The 21,081-nt window shown below is 40.3% G+C and overlaps 2 protein-coding genes across 3 annotated transcripts in view; one reads left to right on the top strand and one right to left on the bottom strand.

The window, feature by feature from the left end:
- Positions 1-9,087, top strand: part of nucks1a (nuclear casein kinase and cyclin-dependent kinase substrate 1a) — a 35,970-nt gene extending 26,883 nt beyond the window's left edge. The window contains exon 8 of the mRNA XM_049571706.1: positions 5,497-9,087. Within this exon, the coding sequence (XP_049427663.1) occupies positions 5,497-5,747 (251 nt within the window). The 3' untranslated portion in view covers positions 5,748-9,087. The remainder of the gene's footprint in view (positions 1-5,496) is intronic.
- Positions 1-14,510, bottom strand: part of LOC125885864 (uncharacterized) — a 375,199-nt gene extending 360,689 nt beyond the window's left edge. The window contains exons 1-2 of one of the 2 annotated variants that reach the window (XM_049571680.1): positions 14,457-14,510; positions 2,717-4,500 (exon numbers count right to left, since the gene is read on the bottom strand). In XM_049571680.1, the coding sequence (XP_049427637.1) occupies positions 3,170-4,141 (972 nt within the window). In that variant the 5' untranslated portion in view covers positions 4,142-4,500; positions 14,457-14,510 and the 3' untranslated portion in view covers positions 2,717-3,169. Of the gene's footprint in view, positions 1-2,716; positions 5,465-14,456 lie in introns of those variants that run through there. The other variant, XM_049571671.1, reaches the window with a different exon arrangement.
- Positions 14,511-21,081: the final 6,571 nt, after the last annotated feature.

The raw sequence follows: 21,081 nt of genomic DNA, 5'->3' as shown, positions 1-21,081 counted from the left end.
TTAAACAAACATGTTATTATAATGTACAAGTATGAGTAAAAAGTCTCCCTTTTAAAAATAAAAAGGTGAGATTTTCCATCTGTATGTATGTGACAATAATAATCATATGTGTGTAATAACAGTAGAAGTATGACTAATAATAATAGCAGTAGTAGTCGGCATCAGGCAGCACCGCAGCAGCAGCACAGCCACAACCCTCGATCCAGGTGCAACCGTGATCTGAGGGAACCTGCAAGACAGTGGAGCACAAAGGCTTCGAAGGAGAAGCCCAGTTAGCAATATACAGAATAGGACATGAGTGTGAGCACATGAAGGGACAGACGGACAGAGGAGCTTAGTGTCTCATAGGAGGTCCCCAAGTAGTCTCTTACACAGACACCAATGACGTCAGCATGCTGGCTGACTGACGTCTGTGGACATTCCCATAGGAAAGTTGTAATACAACTAGCGCTGGCTCCCAGCGGCAATTCAGTTCAATTCAATTTTATTTATAAAGCCCAATATCACAAATCACAATTTGCCTCACAGGGCTTTACAGCATACGACATCCCTCTGTCCTTATGACCCTCACAGTGGATAAGGAAAAACTCCCAAAAAAAACCCCTTTAACGGGGGAAAAAAACGGTAGAAACCTCAGGAAGAGCAACTGAGGAGGGATCCCTCTTCCAGGACGGACAGACGTGCAATAGATGTCGTACAGAACAGATCAGCGTAACAAATTAACAGTAATCCACATGACACAATGAGACAGAGAGAGAGAGAGAGAGAGAGATGCAGGTAATGACAGTAGCTTACAACAACATTATTGAAAGTAATAATATTATAGTTATAGTTCTGGTTACTGCGGTACAATATGTTGAAAGTATGTATTAATATCTGGCAGTATACATGTGTGACAATAGTCATATGTGTATAATAACAGTAGAAGTATGACTAATGACTAATGATGGCAGCAGCAGGAGGCATCTGGCAGGACCACGGCAGCAGCACAACCACACACGTCACGCTGTCCAGGCACCGCTGTGATATGAGTTAATCTGAGAGACAGTGGAGCACAAAGGCTCCGGAGAAGAAGCCGAGTTAGTGACATCCAGAATGGCCGAGTTAGCAAGATGGAGAGAGAGAGAGAGAGAGAGAGAGAGAGAGAGAGAAGGTGAGAAGGTGCCCGGTGTATTATAGGGGGGTCCTCCGGCAGACTAGGCCTAAGTCAGCCTAACTAGGGGCTGGTACAGGGCAAGCCTGAGCCAGCCCTAACTATAAGCTTTATCAAAGAGGAAAGTCTTAAGTCTAGTCTTAAATGTGGAGACAGTGTCTGCCTCCCGGACCGTAACAGGAAGATGATTCCACAGGAGAGGAGCCTGATAGCTAAAGGCTCTGGCTCCTGATCTACTTTTGGAGACTTTAGGGACCACGAGTAACCCTGCGTTCTCAGAGTGCAGAGTTCTGGTGGGATAATAAGGCACTATGAGCTCTCTAAGATATGACGGAGCTTGACCATTTAGAGCTTTATAAGTTAACAGTAGGATTTTAAATTCAATTCTGGATTTTACAGGGAGCCAGTGCAGAGAAGCTAAAACAGGAGAAATATGATCTCGTTTCTTAGTTCCTGTTAGTACACGTGCTGCTGCATTCTGAATTAGCTGGAGAGTTTTTAAGGACTTACTAGAGCTACCTGATAATAGAGAGTTACAGTAATCCAGCCTTGAGGTAACAAAAGCGTGGACCAATTTTTCTGCATCTTTTCGGGTCAGGATAGGCCTAATTTTCGCAATATTACGCAGATGAAAAAATGCAGTCCGTGAGGTTTGTTTTAAATGAGAATTAAAAGACATCTTGATCAAATATTACTCCGAGATTTCTTACGGTAGTGCTAGAGGCCAGAGCAATGCCATCTAGAGAAACTATGTCATCAGATAAAGAGTCTCTGAGTTGTTTGGGGCCAAGAACAATAACTTCAGTTTTGTCTGAATTTAACATCAGGAAATTGGTGCTCATCCAGGTTTTTATGTCTTTAAGGCAGTTATGGAGTTTAGTTAATTGATTACTTTCTTCTGGCTTCATCGATAAATACAACTGTGTATCATCCGCATAACAATGGAAATTTATAGAGTGATTTCTAATGATGTTACCTAAAGGAAGCATATATAGAGTAAATAGGATTGGTCCGAGCACAGAACCTTGCAGAACTCCAAAACAAACTTTGGTAATGTAAGGGCGATTCATTATGAACGTGAACAAACTGAAAACGATCAGATAAATAAGATTTAAACCAGCTCAGTGCAGAACCTTTTAGGCCAATTAAGTGATCCAGTCTCTGCAGTAGAATTTGATGGTCAATTGTGTCAAACGCCGCACTAAGATCTAATAAAACAAGTACAGAGACAAGTCCTTTGTCTGAAGCAATCAGAAGGTCATTTGTAATTTTAACTAGTGCTGTCTCAGTGCTATGATGCACTCTAAATCCTGACTGAAATTCCTCAAATAGATTATTATCATGGAGAAAATCACACAGCTGGTCTGCGACTACTTTCTCAAGGATCTTTGACATAAAGGGAAGATTAGATATTGGTCTATAGTTGGCTAACACCTCTGGATCCAGGATGGGCTATTTTAGTAGAGGTTTAATTACAGCTACCTTAAAAGACTGTGGTACATAGCCTGTTAATAAGGATAGATTAATCATATCTAATATATGAGTGTTAACTAAAGGTAAGACCTCCTTAAGTAGCCTAGTTGGGATGGGGTCTAAGAGACACGATGATGATTTAGATGAAGAAATCAATGCGGTCAATTCTTGAAGAGAAATTGGGGAGAAGCAATCTAAATATATATTAGGTTTTACAGCTGTGTTTGAGGTTAGATAGGTACTATCTGAGGACAGGAGGTCATGAATTTTGCCTCTAATAGTTAGAATTTTGTCATTAAAAAAGCTCATAAAATCATTACTGCTAAGGGCTAAAGGAATACAAGGCTCAATAGAGCTCTGACTCTCAGTCAGCCTGGCTACAGTGCTGAAAAGAAACCTGGGGTTGTTCTTATTGTCTTCTATTAATGCTGAGTAATAGTTTGCTCTGGCATTGCGGAGGCCCCTCATATAAGTTTTGAGACTGTCTGTCCAGATTAAACGAGATTCTTCCAGTTTGGTTAATCACCAATTCCTTTCAAATTTTCACGATATTTGTTTTAACTTACGGGTTTGAGAGTTATACCAAGGATCGAACTTTCTTTGCTTTTTTAACTTCTTTTTAAGAGGAGCTACAGAGTCAAGTGTTGTTCGCAGCGAGCCTACAGCGCTATCGACAAAATGATCAAAGTCGGTACAGGAAACCTCTGTTACTGAGGGACTTGGTATTGAATTTAATGACGGAGTAATCTTTTCCTTAAATTTTGCGACAGCACTACCTGATAAACATCTAGTATAGTAACTGTTGCTGAGTGGCGTGTAATCGAGTAAAAAGAAATCAAAAGTAATCAGATAATGATCCGATAGCGAGGAATTCTGTGGAATATTAATTTTAGTGACCTCCGATTGGCGTAACCGGGTGTCATTGACGCCGACGTGAATAACAATCTTACTGAATCTACGTTTAGCTTTAGCCAGCAGTTTTAAATTAGATTCAATGTCGCCCGCTCTGGCCCCAGGGATACATTTGACTATGGTCGCTGGTGTTACTAACTTCACGTTTCTCAGAATAGAGCTGCCAATAACCAGAGTTTTATCCTCAGCGGGTGTGTCGCTGAGTGGGGAAAAACGGTTGGAAACGTGAACAGGCTGGTGGTGAGCCGTGGGCTTCGGCTTGGAGCTGTGCTTCTGGCGAACCGTAACCCAACCTCCCGGCTGAACGGGAGTTACCGGAGGACAGTTAGCAGAGGCTAAGACTATGCTATGTGGCTCCGCACCGGCTACAGGGGGCTGGCTAACTACCGCAGCTACTGAATGGTTTTCCATGGTGCGGAGCCGCGCTTCTAATTCACTAAGCCTCGCCTCCAACGCAGCAAATAAGCTACACTTATTACAATTACCACTGTCGCTAAAGGAGGCAGAGGCATAACTGAACATTTGGCACACCGAGCAAGAGAGAGCAGAGGGAGAAGCCATCGCTAACTTTAAAGCTAATGTAGCTACCAAGGCTAGTAACATGCAAACAACAGCTAAGAGATTAGCGAGAAAGTCGTAGAAAGGAGGAGAGCTATAAGTACTTAAACAGAACTAGTGTGGGTTAAGACTTGAAGTAGACGTTAAAGCAACGTTAAAGCAACTGAAGTGAGAAAACAGGCTACTAGAATTCACCAGAGCAGTACAGAGACGCTGTCACAGAAACACCGGAAATGACACAACTCGCTTACCGCAATACGTCAGCACGTCCACGTCCATCCAGCACGGCAGTGATGTGATTGGATCCAAATCCGTGTACTTCTGTACTTCCTCGACCAACTGCTGATTAGCTTTGCCTTACACCCGCCTACACCGGAATGGCTGTTCCCCCGATGCCGAAAAACCTGACAAATATCCACACATTTCTTCAGTGTAGTAGCCTGAGCCATGGCTGACTACATTACGAATCTACATCACAGTACTACGCACCGGTAACCTGCTCTCTGTGTTTCTGGTATGTCTCTGTTACATGTAACACACGTGCCGTACCTATGGCAACGCCGTCACGTGGTCTGGATATCACTGCTCATTTCTATTACAAAACGAAAGACGAATGTCCCCAGACTCCCATTCCGAAGTAAGGGAGGCTGGTCATGTGAGACTAGTCCCCAAGCAGGCTTGTGTCACCCTAACTAAGGGCTGGTCCATGGCAGCCTGAGCCAGCCCTAACTATGAGCTTTATCATTGAGGAAAGTCTGAAGTCTACTTTTAAATGTGGAGATGGTGTCTGCCTCCTGGACTGAAACTGGGAGATGGTTCCACAGTAAAAGGAGCCTGACAGCTGAAGGCTCTGGCTCCTGTTCTACACAAGTAACCCTGCATTGTCAGAGTGCAGCGTTCTGGTGGGATAATATGGCACTATGAGAAAATCCAGACCCTCTAAAGCTCACTAATTAATAGGTAATATCTTGTTTCTTCTGTGCACAAACAGAACAATAAAACAGGCAATTGAAGGTTTTAGAGAGCTTTTCGTGTACTTCTTGACGCACAACAGTTTATCCACCCAGTACATTTGTACAGCTTTTCCAGTAGTTGCCTGGCAAAGCTACGGTAACAGTAAGACTTAGGTAAGTAACATGATATATATACAGTTCTGTTCTAGGACATTAAATTAAAAACATATGTCAGTTCGTGAGCTTTAGAAGTGCTGGTAGTTTGGACAGAGCCAAGCTAGTTGTTCCCCCTGCCTCACTGTGTTTAAGCTAAGCTTAGACAAGTACAAATTAAGTCACCACAAAGTTACAGTATACATACTGTAACTATGTATGCTATTGAGAAGCCAGTGTTGAGATTGAACAATAATCAGATGATCACGAAATGGATTTTCTTTTTCCTCCCAGTGACCCCCAGCCCAATGAAAGGAAAGGGGAAGGGGCGCCCGAGCGCCAAGGCCCTGGAGAAGAGCTCACCCAAAGAAGAGGAAGAGGAGGAGCCTGAGAGTCCCCTGGAGGAAGAAGAGGAGGAGACAGAGAAGAAAGAGACCTCCCCAGCTCCCAAGACGACAAAGGAGGCCACAGGAGGAGATGAGGAGGAGGAAGATGAAGAGGAGGAGGATGGATCAGAAGAGGAGGCACCCTCTGGAGAAGACTAGAAGATGGTACCTGCTGAAACCCATCCTCCATGTCTCTTTCTCTGTCTCTTCTCAAAGTTTTCTTTTATCGCTCTGCGTTAGTTTTTTGTTTTGTTTTGTTTTCCTTCTCCTGGTGGCCTGGCTCAATGGTTTGGACTTGGTGTGCTTTTTCTTGTTTTGCTTCTCCCCTCTCCAACTAAGACATTGTGCTCATGTGATCATACAGTATATGTAAGGAGTCACAGCATTCAGCCTTACCCACCCTCCTATCTTTATAAGTGACACTCTGCATTGCAGTGTGAAAATCCAGTTTCTGCCTTTCTAAGAGCTCAGTGCTAGTGAGCGTCCGTCCTGAGTGTGAACAAACCAACTCACTTTTTTGTTTGATTTTTTTTTTTTTCCTCCCCTGGGATTATCAGTGATCTGACATGACTGACCACACACTTTATCTAGTAAACTTTACTGATATGTGCAATTACTGGAAATAATATTTAGAGCGTCTCAGTATCAGTTAGTAAAGCGCTGTATTTACAAAGCAACACTAAATCAACATGCAGAGGGCTGAAGCCTTTAGCCTCTCTTTAGTGCTTGGTGCTTTTAAACCAGAAGCATGTTTTAACATGGCAGCATTTGTTGTTTTAAAACCTTTCAAACTCTTCTTTCAGTTAAAGGCCTAGTCAGCGATTCTAATCCAACACACTTTTAGTCAAATTCAGTGAGTATCCCTTGACGTTCCACTAGCTGTCTGTTCTGTGTTCATAGTCAGCCCTGCCATAATACTATTTCAGCCAATTAGCAATAGGGGCCGCTGGTGCTTGTGCAAAGGACAGAGCAAAGGCCGTGGATGTATAAAGAGAAAGGCAGTGGGAGCGAGAGGCACTATAACTCTGGCACATGTTGGGAGGGGGTGTGCTTGTTTGAGTGTTCAGCATTTCTCACAGAATTAGAGTGAATGTGTGGCAGTAGCTAAGGACAAATGTTCTTTTAAATGTCCCTTTGTATTATTCTGTGTCCGTCTCTAAATTCAGAGGTTTTTGTGGGTCCATGAACACAGCAAAGGTGGAGCTCTCCATGAATTCCTTTTTCCCCAAGTAGCACTTTGTGAATCGCAGAGTGGATAACTGATGTGCTGATGTGAACAGATCAGAAGCTGGATGAGAGGAGCAGCTGCTGCAATTCAATGCAAATTTTTTAGAACCAACATTATGAACGGTTAAGTTTCACCTCATGTCCTGCTGCTCTGTCTCTGCCCTCAGTGCACTCCTAATGAACGGTTCAGCTCCAAAAATAGAAAATCTGTTCGTGGCATCAGATATTTTAATCATGGTGGGCTGGCACAAATGAATGTGTGGGAAACCCTTGTGTTGAATTCACATATCAGCAGTGTTTCTCCAGAATCGCTCACTGAACCTTTTAAAGCAGCTTCTTCTATTTTTTTTTTTTGTTTTGTTTTTATTTTTAACATCCCCCTGCTTGTTTCAGACAGTATTGGTGCCCTGAACTCTCGTGTGGCTGCTGCTTCATAGATCAGTTTAAACTGTTAAAGGTGTGTTATGTAAACTGGCAGAGTGGTGGGTCCCCGATGTGTGTTTGCTACATACCAAACTGCCACTATCATGTTTCAAGCCGGCATGTGTGTGTTTTTATGTATTTGTTATATTGTATGCTCGTGGGGGTACTTCTTGTAAGAGGGTCTGGCTTTTTTCTCTCTTTGCCCATCTGCTGCCTATGTTAAATGGTTTCTGTTGTTTGTTGGGCTTTCTAATAATGCATCATGCTTCGTGACGCAACCCCGCCCCTTTCAGAAAACACGATCCCCGCCTCCCTGCATGGCTACAGCATTCTCTCAGCATTCAACCCCTTGTGCCAGGCACCCCTAAATCTTTTTTTGTTTGTTTTTAAGAAATGCAAGAAGAGATGTTTCTTTTTTTTTCTTTTGAGAGTTATAAGAAAATGAATGTTGTTTTTTTTCTCCTGTTGGTTCATTGTTCTAATTCTCAGATTTTTTTTGTAATGTTTGTTTTTTAAGAAAAGAAATAAAATGTATCTTGATTTTAAAGAAAAAAAGTTGACCCTATCCAATCTGTTCTGCCCGATGGTTGGACCAGCCATCCCTCCCTATTAACTCCTATCCTTTCATTCACCTCCCCCACCCCCAGTCCCATCAGCTTAATGGTTACTGTTGGTATCCATTTTTTTGTAAAGGGTTTTGTTTACCCATTAGTATTTCACAGGTAGATACATTTTTGGATTCAGAAATATACAGTGCTGAGGCTCAGAAAAGATTGAAATGAAGTGGGCAGCTCAGTATATATCCGGCATTTGTTTGTCTATTAATGCCTTAATTTTCATTGAGTTCAGTTTCAGTAGTGGCTCTGATATCATTGTTGGAGGCCTGAGAATGTAATCTGTCCTCATGTTTTAGGTCTTTGCTAAAAGTGGCAAATTAGGCTTAAAGCAAGTCAACAATTTGTATGATCAGCAGACCATCCAAAGCCATAAACGATCTCAAAACTAGTGACTCAGAGATCAGGTGCAGCACTTGTGAGATTGTCCTTTTTTCAATAAGTAGTGTTTTGATGTCAAAGCAAAAAAAAAAATAAAGATGAGGAAAAAGCTGCTATTGTGATCTTGGGAATATAAATGCATCATTAGACATCTGTTAGAGAAATTTGGCTTGGTCCCAAGGCTGCAATAGAATCAGTCCTGGATGTTTACAGGACACTCGAACCTAGTCCTTGGTTCAGAAGCACATTCAATTGTTTTACAACTGTCCTTAGCAGGTTAGTGTGTTTTTCTATGTACAGGTCCTGAATTGGCACCCAATCCTTAATGCAATTTTAAGATGATTGGATATTAACAAAGAAATAAAACCAGTGTGTTTATACCAATCTAAAGCTCAGAGAGCTATTTGCAGTAGGATCAGATACTGTCATGTAGTTCACAGCGTTGAGGGCTTGAACGAGGTTCCTCTCCATCATCCCACAGGAGGCACATGGCATAAGGCTGTGAATTTCTCCTCTTTCATCCATTCTAAGATTTCTTCTGTTGTAATGTTTTTGATGTTTTCTTTTCTATCTACCTTCAGTTGTACTGGCAATGTTAATGTAAGCAAAGTTGTGATTGACATACAGGAGACCAAGTGGAGAAGCTTTTGTTGGGGGGAGGGGGGGAGGGGGGGGTGACGTTGAACTCTTGAATCTTTTGCATGTTGTGGAAAAAGTGCGAAGCGATGATGATGATGATGCTGGTAATGGCAATATTGTGGTCTTACAAAAAAAAATATTAACAACGGCGATGTTGATAATGTTTTGATTTCCCAGCTTCTAATAAAGGCAACCTACTTTTTATAAGGATTTAACTACTTGTTTTGTGACATTGAGCTCTGTGTAATGTGGCTTTGATTTTATAATGAACTGCAATATTCAGTGTCTGCCACTCAGTGGCGCTGTCTGCAACAACAGCATACTGTGTTTTAATATGCAGTCCTCTGATCTGCTCAACAGACTGTCAACATACTAATTTTACATCAGTTTAGTAACAATACTGCTCAGACTAACCTGATTGATAAGGGAAATGTTACATAGGTCAAAAAGAGCAAATAGTCACCTCATGGATTGATCATTTTGAAACAAGACAAAAAAGCAAGGATAGGTTAAAAAGGAGAGAAAATTGAAGGAGATCTACTGCATATGTGAAAAATATGTATAAAGCCTTTGTGTCTCCACAGTGAATCCTGATGAATGTCCTGAAGTGATGTCACTTGAATCACTGTCAGCTGACTTAACCCAGTTATCATACAAATTGTTGGCATTGCACATCTCTACAAACCACAGATACAGTAGAACGTTAATATGTAGCGGATATGTTGAAACTTCGTGTCTCAACAACACTGCTGAAAGTGTGATTAGATTTAGGCAGCATAGCAATGTCTCTGAAAAACACAACTGCTTTTCATGATACTATCCTTACTGGAGACACAGTAACAAGTTGCCAAGAAACTCCCATATTTGGTTCCTAAAAAGTTGTTGGAAGCAGCAATGACTCTTTAAAACAACTGGTTTTGTTGATTGTTGGTCTTGAACAATGGTCTGCAGCGTGGCAGATGTCTCCCCAGTTGACTAGCCATCCATCATCTCTCCACCTCCACATGATAATGTACAGCTCATATGCTGCACAAATTTGCCTTATTTGTAGTTTGCAAAATGTACAATGCCAACTTTTTCTTCTTGTTCTTCAAGTTTGAAAATGAATGGAGGTGTAGAGTCAGAGGAAGTGAGTTTTCGAGACCCTTCTAGTTACCACTCATCTCTGTTCGAAGCTCCAGACTATATTTGCTGCTGCTAGCATTATACACCCAAATCACAGACCAAACTGTCAGTGGTCAATTTGCATCGTGGGTAATGTTGGTGCCAGGTATTATCAAGGAAGAAAATTGCGTTCAATAAAAAAAGCAATTTCTCTGGTTCTCTATTTATTTTGATCCTTTTTTTGACCCTCCACCATGAGTCCAGCAATGTTTCAGGAGTGCATTGTTGAATTAGTGAAGTGCTTTTGCTTGAGTAATCTGTTTTTTAAAAGATGCTGGGACCTATATATATATCATTATTATTAAGTATTTTGTAAGGTGTAAAGGTGGGATCATTGCATTAAGGTGTATCTTCATACAATACCCACATGCTGTATGTACATTGAAAGGGTTATTGGTTGCTGTAATTTGTCCTGGTGTCAAAATTCACTGAAAAAAACACAATAGGATCATAGCACAAAGACTTTCATAGTCCAGATTCAATGTAGGTAACAATATCACAGAAATTAAACATTTTACACGTTTTTCTAAGATTTTGTCCTGGCGCTTTAAAAAAAGGGGGGGGGGGGGGGTTTAGAACAATGTGCTGAATGTGTGAATAAGATTGAAAACAAATCAACACAGACAGAAATGTCTATTTAGGAGCTTACTGTAAATAAAACACTTCTAGAAAACCTGAAATGATGATGAAGACTTTTTTCCACTTAAGACGCCAGAGGAGGCATTTGTTTTGCATTTATGTTCATTTATAATAGTCTATAATGTCAAGAAACAGTTTAAAAAATCCGGGGTGTCATTGACTATCAGACCCTTAAGCCCAATTGCTGGCTGTTGATTGGCTATAAAACCTCGGGAGTGATGCAGGGACTAGGAAGTCAACACAGGTTCTTGTTGCCTAGGCAGGCTTTGGGGCATGTAAACTCTTATTTGCTTTTGTGAGGTGTCCGTCAAAAGGTCAAGAGTTCGGAAGATGCTGAGAAACTTTAATGTAGAAGTGGTAGAACAATGGAGAAAGAGAGGAAATGAAAATGTACTCATCAAGTCACAGTGAGGGTGAACAGGAGAGAGAGACCTATATAGTGGGAATGAAGATCCGCGGTTTAATCAAGGGAGCTGGATGTGGTGCTTTGTCGGAGAAGCACACTTTGGCAAGATGAGCCAAAGAAGAGAGTGGGAGAAGTCAAGCAGAAGTCAAGAGTGCATGTCAAAGAAACAAATGGAAAAAGCACTGAAAATTGAACTTTTTGTGGGTGGTATAGATGTGTATCCAGTGGCATGTTTGTTGTTGAACAAGGAAGCCCCAATCAAAAGTACTGTTGACAAATTCTCACACAGAGTAGAGGCTGGGAGATTTCAGGAGTGTAAAGATGTAACAGACAGCTTTAGAATGAAGAGGTCTGACAAAGCCCATCGTGCTTCACTTTGATCTGGAATACTTGTTGGATATGGTTTTGGACCACGTATTGTATCCAATAAAACAGTGGGTTAATCCCAATATCCCTCTTCGACTCCTCCGTCCTCTATCCTTGATCATTTGATCCGAAAATCAATTGAGACTCACCATCTTGTAGGACATCTCAATACGTTAATTGCACTCGAAGGAGTCAAGGAGAGAGGAGGCTTTTGGGAGAGGGAAGCGAGGATACACAAGTGCAGCCTTCACGGAGGTCTTTTACCAACCGACAGAATATCAATAAATACAGATGCAATTAATGAAAAGGCCTAAATCAAATAAACACCTGTGACTCTAAGCAGGACACTGTATATATTATAAATACAGAATGCAGATTGTTCTTCATATGCAGGTGAGTGGCTGTGTTTACGAGGTCTTTAGTATCCCGGTTTTGAGGCTTATCCCGGCTTTGGGCATATCCGGGATATGATGTTTACATGGAACACAGAGAAACCCGGTTAATCACATCCCTGTATACATGATAAATACCAGTAACCCAGTTTCTGATCACTGCATCCTATCTGTGGGAAATGTGATATATTTATTAATTATGTTTAATTATTATTATTATAAATATTAATATTTTCCACCGGGACCTACATTGTTCAACGGTGCGAGGTGGAAAACCAGTGTCACGTAGCTTGTCCGCAACAGACTTGAATAGGTCAGCATTTCTGTGTCTTCTGCCGTCTAAACACGTAGTTATGTTGAGTTCTTTCATCATTTTCAGGCAAAATTCAGTCTTTTCGTCGCTCCAAAAATGGGAAGCTCTCGTTGCTGCCATGTTGCTTGTATATCTGGTGCGTCACTCTGGCACCTGCGTACACAGCGGGCAGCCGTCAGAGACCGGGATAAGGCGTATACATGCTCCAGTATCCCAGCTTCTATCTGAGTACTCCAGGTGGCAAAACCGGGTTTCTTGAAACCGGGAAAAGGGCATAACCCAGTTTCTGAATTCGGGATATGGTGTTTACATGCACAAATACAAAAACGGGATACTTAAAAAACCCAATCAAAACCGGGATACTAAAGACCTTGTAAACACACTCAGCGTTAGACAGAGATAACATTGCTGCTCTGCTACTGATCTGTATCTTTATCATTATATATGTATATAACGTGTGCAGACACAAACTCCATTAAAACTTTCTATAGCTGTTAATAAAGCCTCCTGAAAGCTGATCCAGCTGCCGCCATCATCACAAACTGACGTTGCTTCAAGTGTAGTCTCGCCAGACAATCAGAGATCTCCGCCTTTAGTTAAGCAAAGCGTCTAAAGACTGACTTGTGAGTCTACTTCAAGTGACGCTTTGGAGGAAAAGATGTCTCATTCGGTATTGGGATGAACCCAGTATATTCCCAAACCACTTCAATGTAAGAACTGTTCAAAGTTTAGTCAGTTGATTCTGAGACATGGTAAATGTGGAAAAAATGAATGTGAAGGAGAATGTGTGAAGGAACTAGAGCGTGTTTTGGGCAAGGGCAAACATGCAGCATGGGAGGCATATGCAGGATTTATACTTCTGCGTTGAATCAGTGCCGCACCTACAGCATATGCTCTACTTAGACATACAGCCTACTTCGTACTCTACACCATAGACTGACATGCACCTGCCCAGAAATGTGACTACACGTCGCGGTGACACAGACCTCCTGTCTATTTTTGTAAGCTGAAAACCATTTCCCTCAGTGGAAATAAAGCTTTTATTTACTTTAATTTCACAGATAAGAAACAATAAATTCTGAAGACAATAAAGCCCCCACAAAGTAGCATTTTATGTCTTGTCTGTGATTTATCCTGGCTTCATATGAGTAGAGGAAAAGTTTGTTAGGCGCTAGGCTAATTCATACAATGTAGAAATAGCATAGGCTTGTGCTAAAAACATTAGCATGTTGCATTTGTGGGGAAAATGTGTCCAACAAAAGACAAGTGCTTTGTCACTGTAATTGTCACTATTAGGCCATGTTAAATGTGGGTTTTGGATGTGTTTTGAACAGAGCCGGCCCAAGGCATAAGCAAACTAAGCACCTGCTAATGTTACCGGCCTCAGGCCTAGGGGGTACCTGGGCCAGTAGCTATTTTCGCCACACAGTCCTGGGAGGTCTGTGAAGCTGTGAAGCAGTAAGGAACAGAGACAAATTATTCATCTGCGATCAACTCGAGCGCCATGTTTATTCTGCCCCTCACAACCAAAGATCCATTACAAAAATATTCTTCAAATTTATTAACAACTCTTTTAACCAAAACATATTTCTGTATCAAAAATAAACATTTTACCTCATAATGTATTCTGTGCCTTCATTCACTGCTTGCAGTTATATTCCAGTCACATAATGTACATATCAACAAACATTCAAACTGGCAACAAAATACTCAGCAATATACTTTACTGTCCATCTATGTGAAAGTAAATTGTCCAAGTGCCAGTAATGTAGCATCAGAAATGCTTGTATGTACTGTATGTTGAGTACCACTGCATATTTGCAATTCAAATACATAAGGATCATGACACAATTAAAACATTAACAAAACACATATACATATATTTCCCTCTGCTCTTGAACTTCTTCTGTTTACATTGAGGCAAAACCACGTGGTGTCTCTACAACCTTTAATAGTCCACAAACTGCCACAACTTCACAGTAGTTTAAAAAAAAAACCCCTCATGAACCCAAAACTAAATACCTTTTACCAAAATGTAATACTCATAGTGTCTTGTATTTTTGTACCTTCGAGGTATGTGCCAAACAAACCACAAGTATTCTTTCCACACTGATAAAATGTAGCCGTTTGCGCTAGATAGTGAACAATAGGAGCTAGCATGAACAATACACTTTACGCTAAACAGTAGACCAACACGACCTTTAAGTGTTCTTTTTAATCAGTCATAAGCCTGTCAGAATATTTATCTAACATCTACTTCATGTGTTAAATCATTTCAGGTTACCTAAACCACATTTAACATACCTGTGAAGCAGTAAGGAACAGAGACAAATTATTCATCTGCGATCAACTCGAGCGCCATGTTTATTCTGCCGATCACATGACCACACGGGCTCGAGTTGTCTGTCCCCTACTGTGCCTGGTCTTACAGCGACACCTACTGTCGCAAGAAAACAGCAACATTTATCCTAAATATTAAGAGGGACTGACTCATGTCTCTGATTAACTAATTAATAAAGAAATCATTTATATGTTCAAATACATGAAAAAAAAATAATAGAGGGGGGTCAGTTTTTCTGTCAATTGTTACAATGGCTTTTTTTTTTTTTTCCAACCCTTTACACTTAGGGCCCCATGACAACTAGGGGCTCCCAAGAGCAATTAACTTAAAAAAGAAAAAGAAAAAAGTAATTCATTATTTTTTTCCATGTGTGAGTGATGATGATTCATATATTATCAAATGTACATTGTTGTACAAAAAGACAATATTATGTTAACAGACTGTAGTTTCCTACTGCCTCTCTGCTCTAAATGTCAGAGCTCCGCGAGTAAAGTGTGCATCCAGGCTCCAGCCGTGCAGTGTGCACTGCGCATCCAAGGAGCTAGGAGCAGGTGGAAGGCCTAATAATGTCGCAAAAAAGGACATACCCTTCAGGGGCAGAAGAAAGAAAAAGGAAGAAACAGGAAGAGGAGAAAGAACAAAACAAGATAAAGGTATGTTTGCATGTCTTGGTAATGAAACGTTTGGTGTCAAGGAGATTTTGAAAAGTTTCCTCAAATTAGGAAAGTCCCTAATTATTGTTGATATTTTGTTCCAGCTACGTTAGCCTATAATAGCAAATTAGCTAGCTAACGTTAGTTCAAAACTAGAGAAATTTCTCTTAGTTAGATAGCTTACTATAGAGTGCCAAAGTCACGCCCCTTCCGGTGAAGCTCATGGGACCTTAGATCGGAAAAAATATGAATGGCAGTGAATAAGGAGAGAAATATTATCTTTTGGTCCCGTTTGAGTTGTGACATGAAATCCAAATATGTCGTTACTGAATTTGAAACATAAGGTCAAGAAAGTCATACTTTGTGGTAAAACTGTTGAGATATAAGCTTTTGGAAAAAAAAAAACGTAATTAGACTGCAACCTGGAACAAAACACACAGACATCTTCAATCATAAATTGATTAATCATAAAACAGTGGAAGCGAGCGAAAGCTATGACATCACATACGCGACCTCCTCCTGTGTACTCTTGAGTCTCTCTAATTAAAAAGCTTATATCTCAACAGTTTTACCACAAAGTATGACTTTCTTGAGCTTACAATTTATGTTTCAAATTCATTAACAACATATTTAGATTTCATGTCACAACTCAAACGGTAACAAAAGATAACATTGCTCTCCCCGTTCACTGCCATTCATATTTTTACCGATCTAAGGTCCCATGAGCTTCACCGGAAGGGGCGTGACTTCGGCACTCTATTCAAGCTAACGTTTTTGTGTTTGTGTAATAATTTGAATAGGTTGATTCTCGGTATACCTATATGCCGAGAATATATATATTTATATGTATATTCCGGCACGCTTTTGGGCATCAAAACAACGTTTTTGATAACAACGTTTGATAGCAAATGTTAACAACTAACGTGCTTCTGGGGAAGCAAAACGTTGTTTTGATGCCCAAAAGCGTAATTTTAAGTGTAATATGACATCTAACATGACTAGCTTTTGTTGTTGTTTTTCATATTAGGTCCATCTCCATCCTTTGCTCCATCCACTGTGCCCACTGTCCCCTCTGTGTTGCAGTTTATTTAAAACAAAAAAATAATAAAGCAGATTGTGTTTACAGTAAATGACTGGTTTATTTTGTTACTTTTAGTTGGCCTAGATGACATTCGGTATCCCACTTAGTACTATATCACTTTGAATATTAAGTGTAAATTAACCCCAGGCTGCTCTTGTAGCTGAATTTGCTACCATTTCAGATTAAAAACCATGAATGGGTAAAACATGCCAGGCTGCTCTGTGAGGTTTTATGTATTGATTCTCTGTGTGGCCAGTAGGGGGAGTTGCTGACTTTGCCAAATATTAATTGAAAGATTTCTTGAGGAAGATTTGAAATCTGTTGTCTACTTCCATGGCCTTAATCACCATGGATTACAATCTAACTACAATTTTTTTTTTCTCACATGTAGTTTTACAAGTGTATCCGTAATGACAGAGTAGAACATGAAATAACTTACAGTAGGTGTGTGAATGATCAGTAATCAGTATTACTGGCAGTAATAGAGCTCCCCAAAATCAAATTTTGCTTAGGACCCCATGGAGGCTTGGGTCGGCCCTGGTGGTGAACCTGGCCACATTGCTGAATATTGTCTGAAATTGTGAGCAGATCCCGATTGGGCAGAATGTGGTTGTGGTATACAGCCCATCCAGCAGAGGGTGGAAGCCCAGTAAATCCATGGGGTGCTCAGAAAATCCCACAGGGGAGGATCAGCTTCCAATAAAATTTGATGAGAAGGCTTTGTGGAGGTCACATGAAGATTTTTGGTCGCACGAGTAACTCTACTGACCATTCTGATCTCAGAAGTGCACAGTGCAGATAAACTTGCAAGGGGGAAAGTGTTAAAAAAGATAAAACAGCAAGGAAGTGTTAAAAAAAAGATAAACAGCAAGGATACTGGTCACCATACATGCAAGCCACAGTTGATGAAGTACTAAACCAATGTGGGATCTGTGCTCAAAATAATGTGCAAAAAAGAATAAAAACACCCGTTGGACACATTCCGGTCCCTGGACTGTTTAAACATCTAGCTATAAACTACGTTGAAATGATGAAATCTGTACAGGGGAAGCACTATATGCTTGTCATCATACTGTAGATCATTTCTCACACTGGGTAGAAGTAGTTTCATCAAAAGATCTAGATTCAGAAACTGTCATCAAGTGTCTAGTTGTTCTAATTTTAGGTTTTTTCTAACCAAATCTGTGCTAACACAAAACTGAACTGGGTAGATGCATTGCCTCATGCACTGATGAGGTATGGCATGCAAACTCACAGAAGCACGCATCTAACACCACATTAAATGCTCACATGTCAACCTATGCTTGCATTGCATTTGTGAGGCCCCTACAAGTGACCCCGCTTGAACAACTGTAGATTGAGCTGAAAGACTATATGAAACAGCTAACTGCCGTCCATCGATCAATCTATCTCCAGGAAAAAGGAGAGAACCAAGAGTGGTTGAGAAACCAGTGATGCACACCACATCCCAGACTAGCCTGCATCTCATGCCAACACTCTCAGCTAAGACATATACAGACAGTCAGACACAGACACATAGACACCCCATTCAGCTTAATGTATGCTAAAAAATCATACTAAAAGGGCATTGCACACTGTGTGGAACTGGCTTGCAAAAACAACTATCCCGGTAGAAATAGGTGGTAGGTGATAGGTGAAGGAAAATCAACATATTAGGTATTTGTGATGTTACGGGATTATATACATACTCAAGTGTTTGGGATAAGGAAAGGAAAAAGAGGGGCAGAATGGGGAAAACAGGCATAGGTAAAACAGGCACCTTGAAATTACAGCTGAACTGAGCACAAGACGAGGTCCAAGCTGGACTAGAATCTATACTTCCCTAGATTACATTAATAAAATCGTTCAGTGGATAGATCTGATATTTTATCCCATCAAAATACAGTTCTTAACACATCTGAATGCTTGTTTTTACCTGAGGAAACACTGGACAGTTTTGTCCTGGTTGATGTTGAGACGCTTGGTAGAGTTTTCTCCCAAGTGAAACTGACAACTTGTCTTTTAGACCCAATTCCTACATCACTTTTTAAAACATTTTATGGGTTTTTTGAAGATAAGCTTTTAAACATTGTGAATTGTTCTCTTCAAATGGGTACTTTCCCCACTGCCTTTAAAACGGCAGTGGTGAGACCCCTTTTGAAGAAGAACAATTTAGATCCTAATGTTCTTAACAACTACAGACCAGTATTCAACTTACCATTTTTAAGTAAAATTTTAGAGAAACTTGTTTTTATTCAGCTTAATGATTTTTTATATAATAATAACATATTTGAAAAATACCAATCTGGATTTAGGAAGAATCACAGTACAGAGGCAGCCCTGTTGAAGATTGTCAATGATCTCAGGTGTAACTTGGACTCACACAAGTTAGCAGTTCTGGTGCTACTGGATCTAAGCGCTGCCTTCGACACAGTAGATTCTTTTAAACAGACTCCAACAGCTGGTCAGCCTCTCTGGTACTGTTCTTAAGTGGTTCACTTCCTATCTCACAGATAGAACATTCTTGGTAAGTATGGATACATGCTCTTCAGAGATCCATGAAATTAAATATGGTGTACCCCAAGGCTCAATTTTACGTACTTTTTAATTTGTACATGCTGCTCGCGACTCCATGTCACATCACAGTGTTGCATTACATTACACATGATGTTAATTTAGTGTTCAATTTAACTAATTCATATATGTTGTCATCTATAAATTTGTGATTTCATTGTGCCATCACTGGTCATATCTATGCCTCAGTATGTTTTGGTCATCATCATAGTCGTGTAGTAAAACAGTTACAGTTAAGAATCCTGTACTCTCTGATAATAATTCATGAGTTTGTATCCTTGTTTAATTGCCTATTGATGATTCTATGTACCAGTAAAATTACTGTATGTAATATTGATGGGTTCACGTTGAAGGTCGCCAGAGGGAGGGGCCATAAGAGAGTATTCCTGTAAGCAGCCGACAGGTTTTTCACTCTTACATGGTGTGAACCCTTATTTTGTGCAACCTTGCTTTGTGTAGTCTGTTATGGTTATGTGAATTTTGTAATCACGCACTAGCATAATTAAGAGAGACATGGGGAATGCTGGCAATTTGAAATCACTTATGTATGTTCTATGTAATTGGTAGAAAAGGGGGGAATTTGTGGTGGCGAAAAGGCCTAGGACTGTGAGACAGTTAAGGGTCAGATTAGAAACAGAATATGTAGTGGCGAAAAAGGCTTAGGAATGTGAGACAGTTATGGTCAGATCAGTAGAATGTGTACTTAGATTGAGCAACCTTCAATGGGGCAAGATAATAAGAGCAGAATGTTCCAAAACAATTCACACACACACACACACACACACACACACACACACACACACACACACACACACACACACAGTTAGGTAGGATGTCTGTCTAAGAAGGAGTATCAGAATGTTTGGTGAACTGTTCTGTTAAGCTGTCTTGTTGCGGTGAATGCAGCATTACACAGCCTTTATGCAGCATTAAAAGGCTGTGAACTGACCTCATGTCATCGAGACATTTTTTCAACAAAAAACACCAAACACCAAAATCCAATGCACTCTTCGTCACTTCCTCTCTTTGGTTCACTTCCTCTCTTTGGTACGCTGGATAGTCCATTTGCATTTCCCACTGTAAGCGAACCGCACCAGTGAACCGAGACCCCCAGTTTTCAAGTGGACCAGGGTTTGCTTGTTTGGTCTGCACCAGTGTTGGAATGACCATTCACACCACTCCAAACAAACCAAACTTTCTGTGGAAGCGGACCAGAGTTTGTTTAAAGTGGACCAAATAATAATGTATTTCTTTAGTCTGTAGACAACAACAGTAATGCAGATTGAGATTCAGATTACAATATTAATAGTACAACAAAATACAATTTACCACAAATTACAAATTTAAACAGCTCATATGTGTGTATATATATATATATATATGTATATATACACATACATATATATCAACAGGTGATTTCCTTCTCTTTAAGCAAAATTCTAAATGACTGAGTTTTCCCACCTGGCTCTGCCATTTCTCCTCTGATCATCACGCTATAACCTGTGACAGGCTGTTATGCTACCATAACTGTTGCACATTCATATATATGAGTTTTTTGTCGATCTGCGAGTGTCACGTAGGTTTACATTACCAAAAGTTTATCACAAAATCACTTGACAGCACCAACTCCCATGTGCTCACAGTGAGAGAGAAGAGGGAGAGATGCTGTGCTGCTGCCAGAGGAGCCACTGAATGAGTTCCCTCTGAGCAGTAAGTTGCTACGAGTTTGAGAAATCCGGGGCTATACATAAAACTTTTAGGATGCCACAGTTTATTCCACACTACTTAAATGATAAATCACTTTCAGACATGCTTGTTGTTGCTGTGCATAACAGTATGATGCCAGTATGTTAATAAGATGTTGCAAGTATCACGATATGAATTTTTCATATTATACTAAAAATGATGCTGGCATTATCATAAATGAGATGATATGGCACACTCCTACTTTGCGATGTAGTAATGATGTTGTGGCCTTATGTAATATTTCAAAATAATAGTAGTAACAGTATTAGTAAAAAATATGGATGATAGCACCCTTAGCATTCACCTTTACTGCCTATGCCATGGGCTGGCTCTGTGCAAATGTCTAGCTACCATTCACACAGATCTATACTAACAAATACACATACATCCAAACACTTTTTATTTCTTCTTTATTATCATTGAAAGAGCCTTTTGTCTTCTTCAGTTTAATTTTCATATCATCAGTTGAATTTCTTATATAACTCACCTGTTTATATTAAAGTTATGTATAATTAAGGGCGGGCTGCTTTGAGT

The sequence above is a fragment of the Epinephelus fuscoguttatus genome, linkage group LG1, assembly GCF_011397635.1.
Source record: "Epinephelus fuscoguttatus linkage group LG1, E.fuscoguttatus.final_Chr_v1".
NCBI classification, from domain to species: Eukaryota; Metazoa; Chordata; class Actinopteri; order Perciformes; family Serranidae; genus Epinephelus; species Epinephelus fuscoguttatus.
Note: the sequence above shows the minus strand (reverse complement) of the source record. Positions and strands in the feature narration are given on the sequence as shown.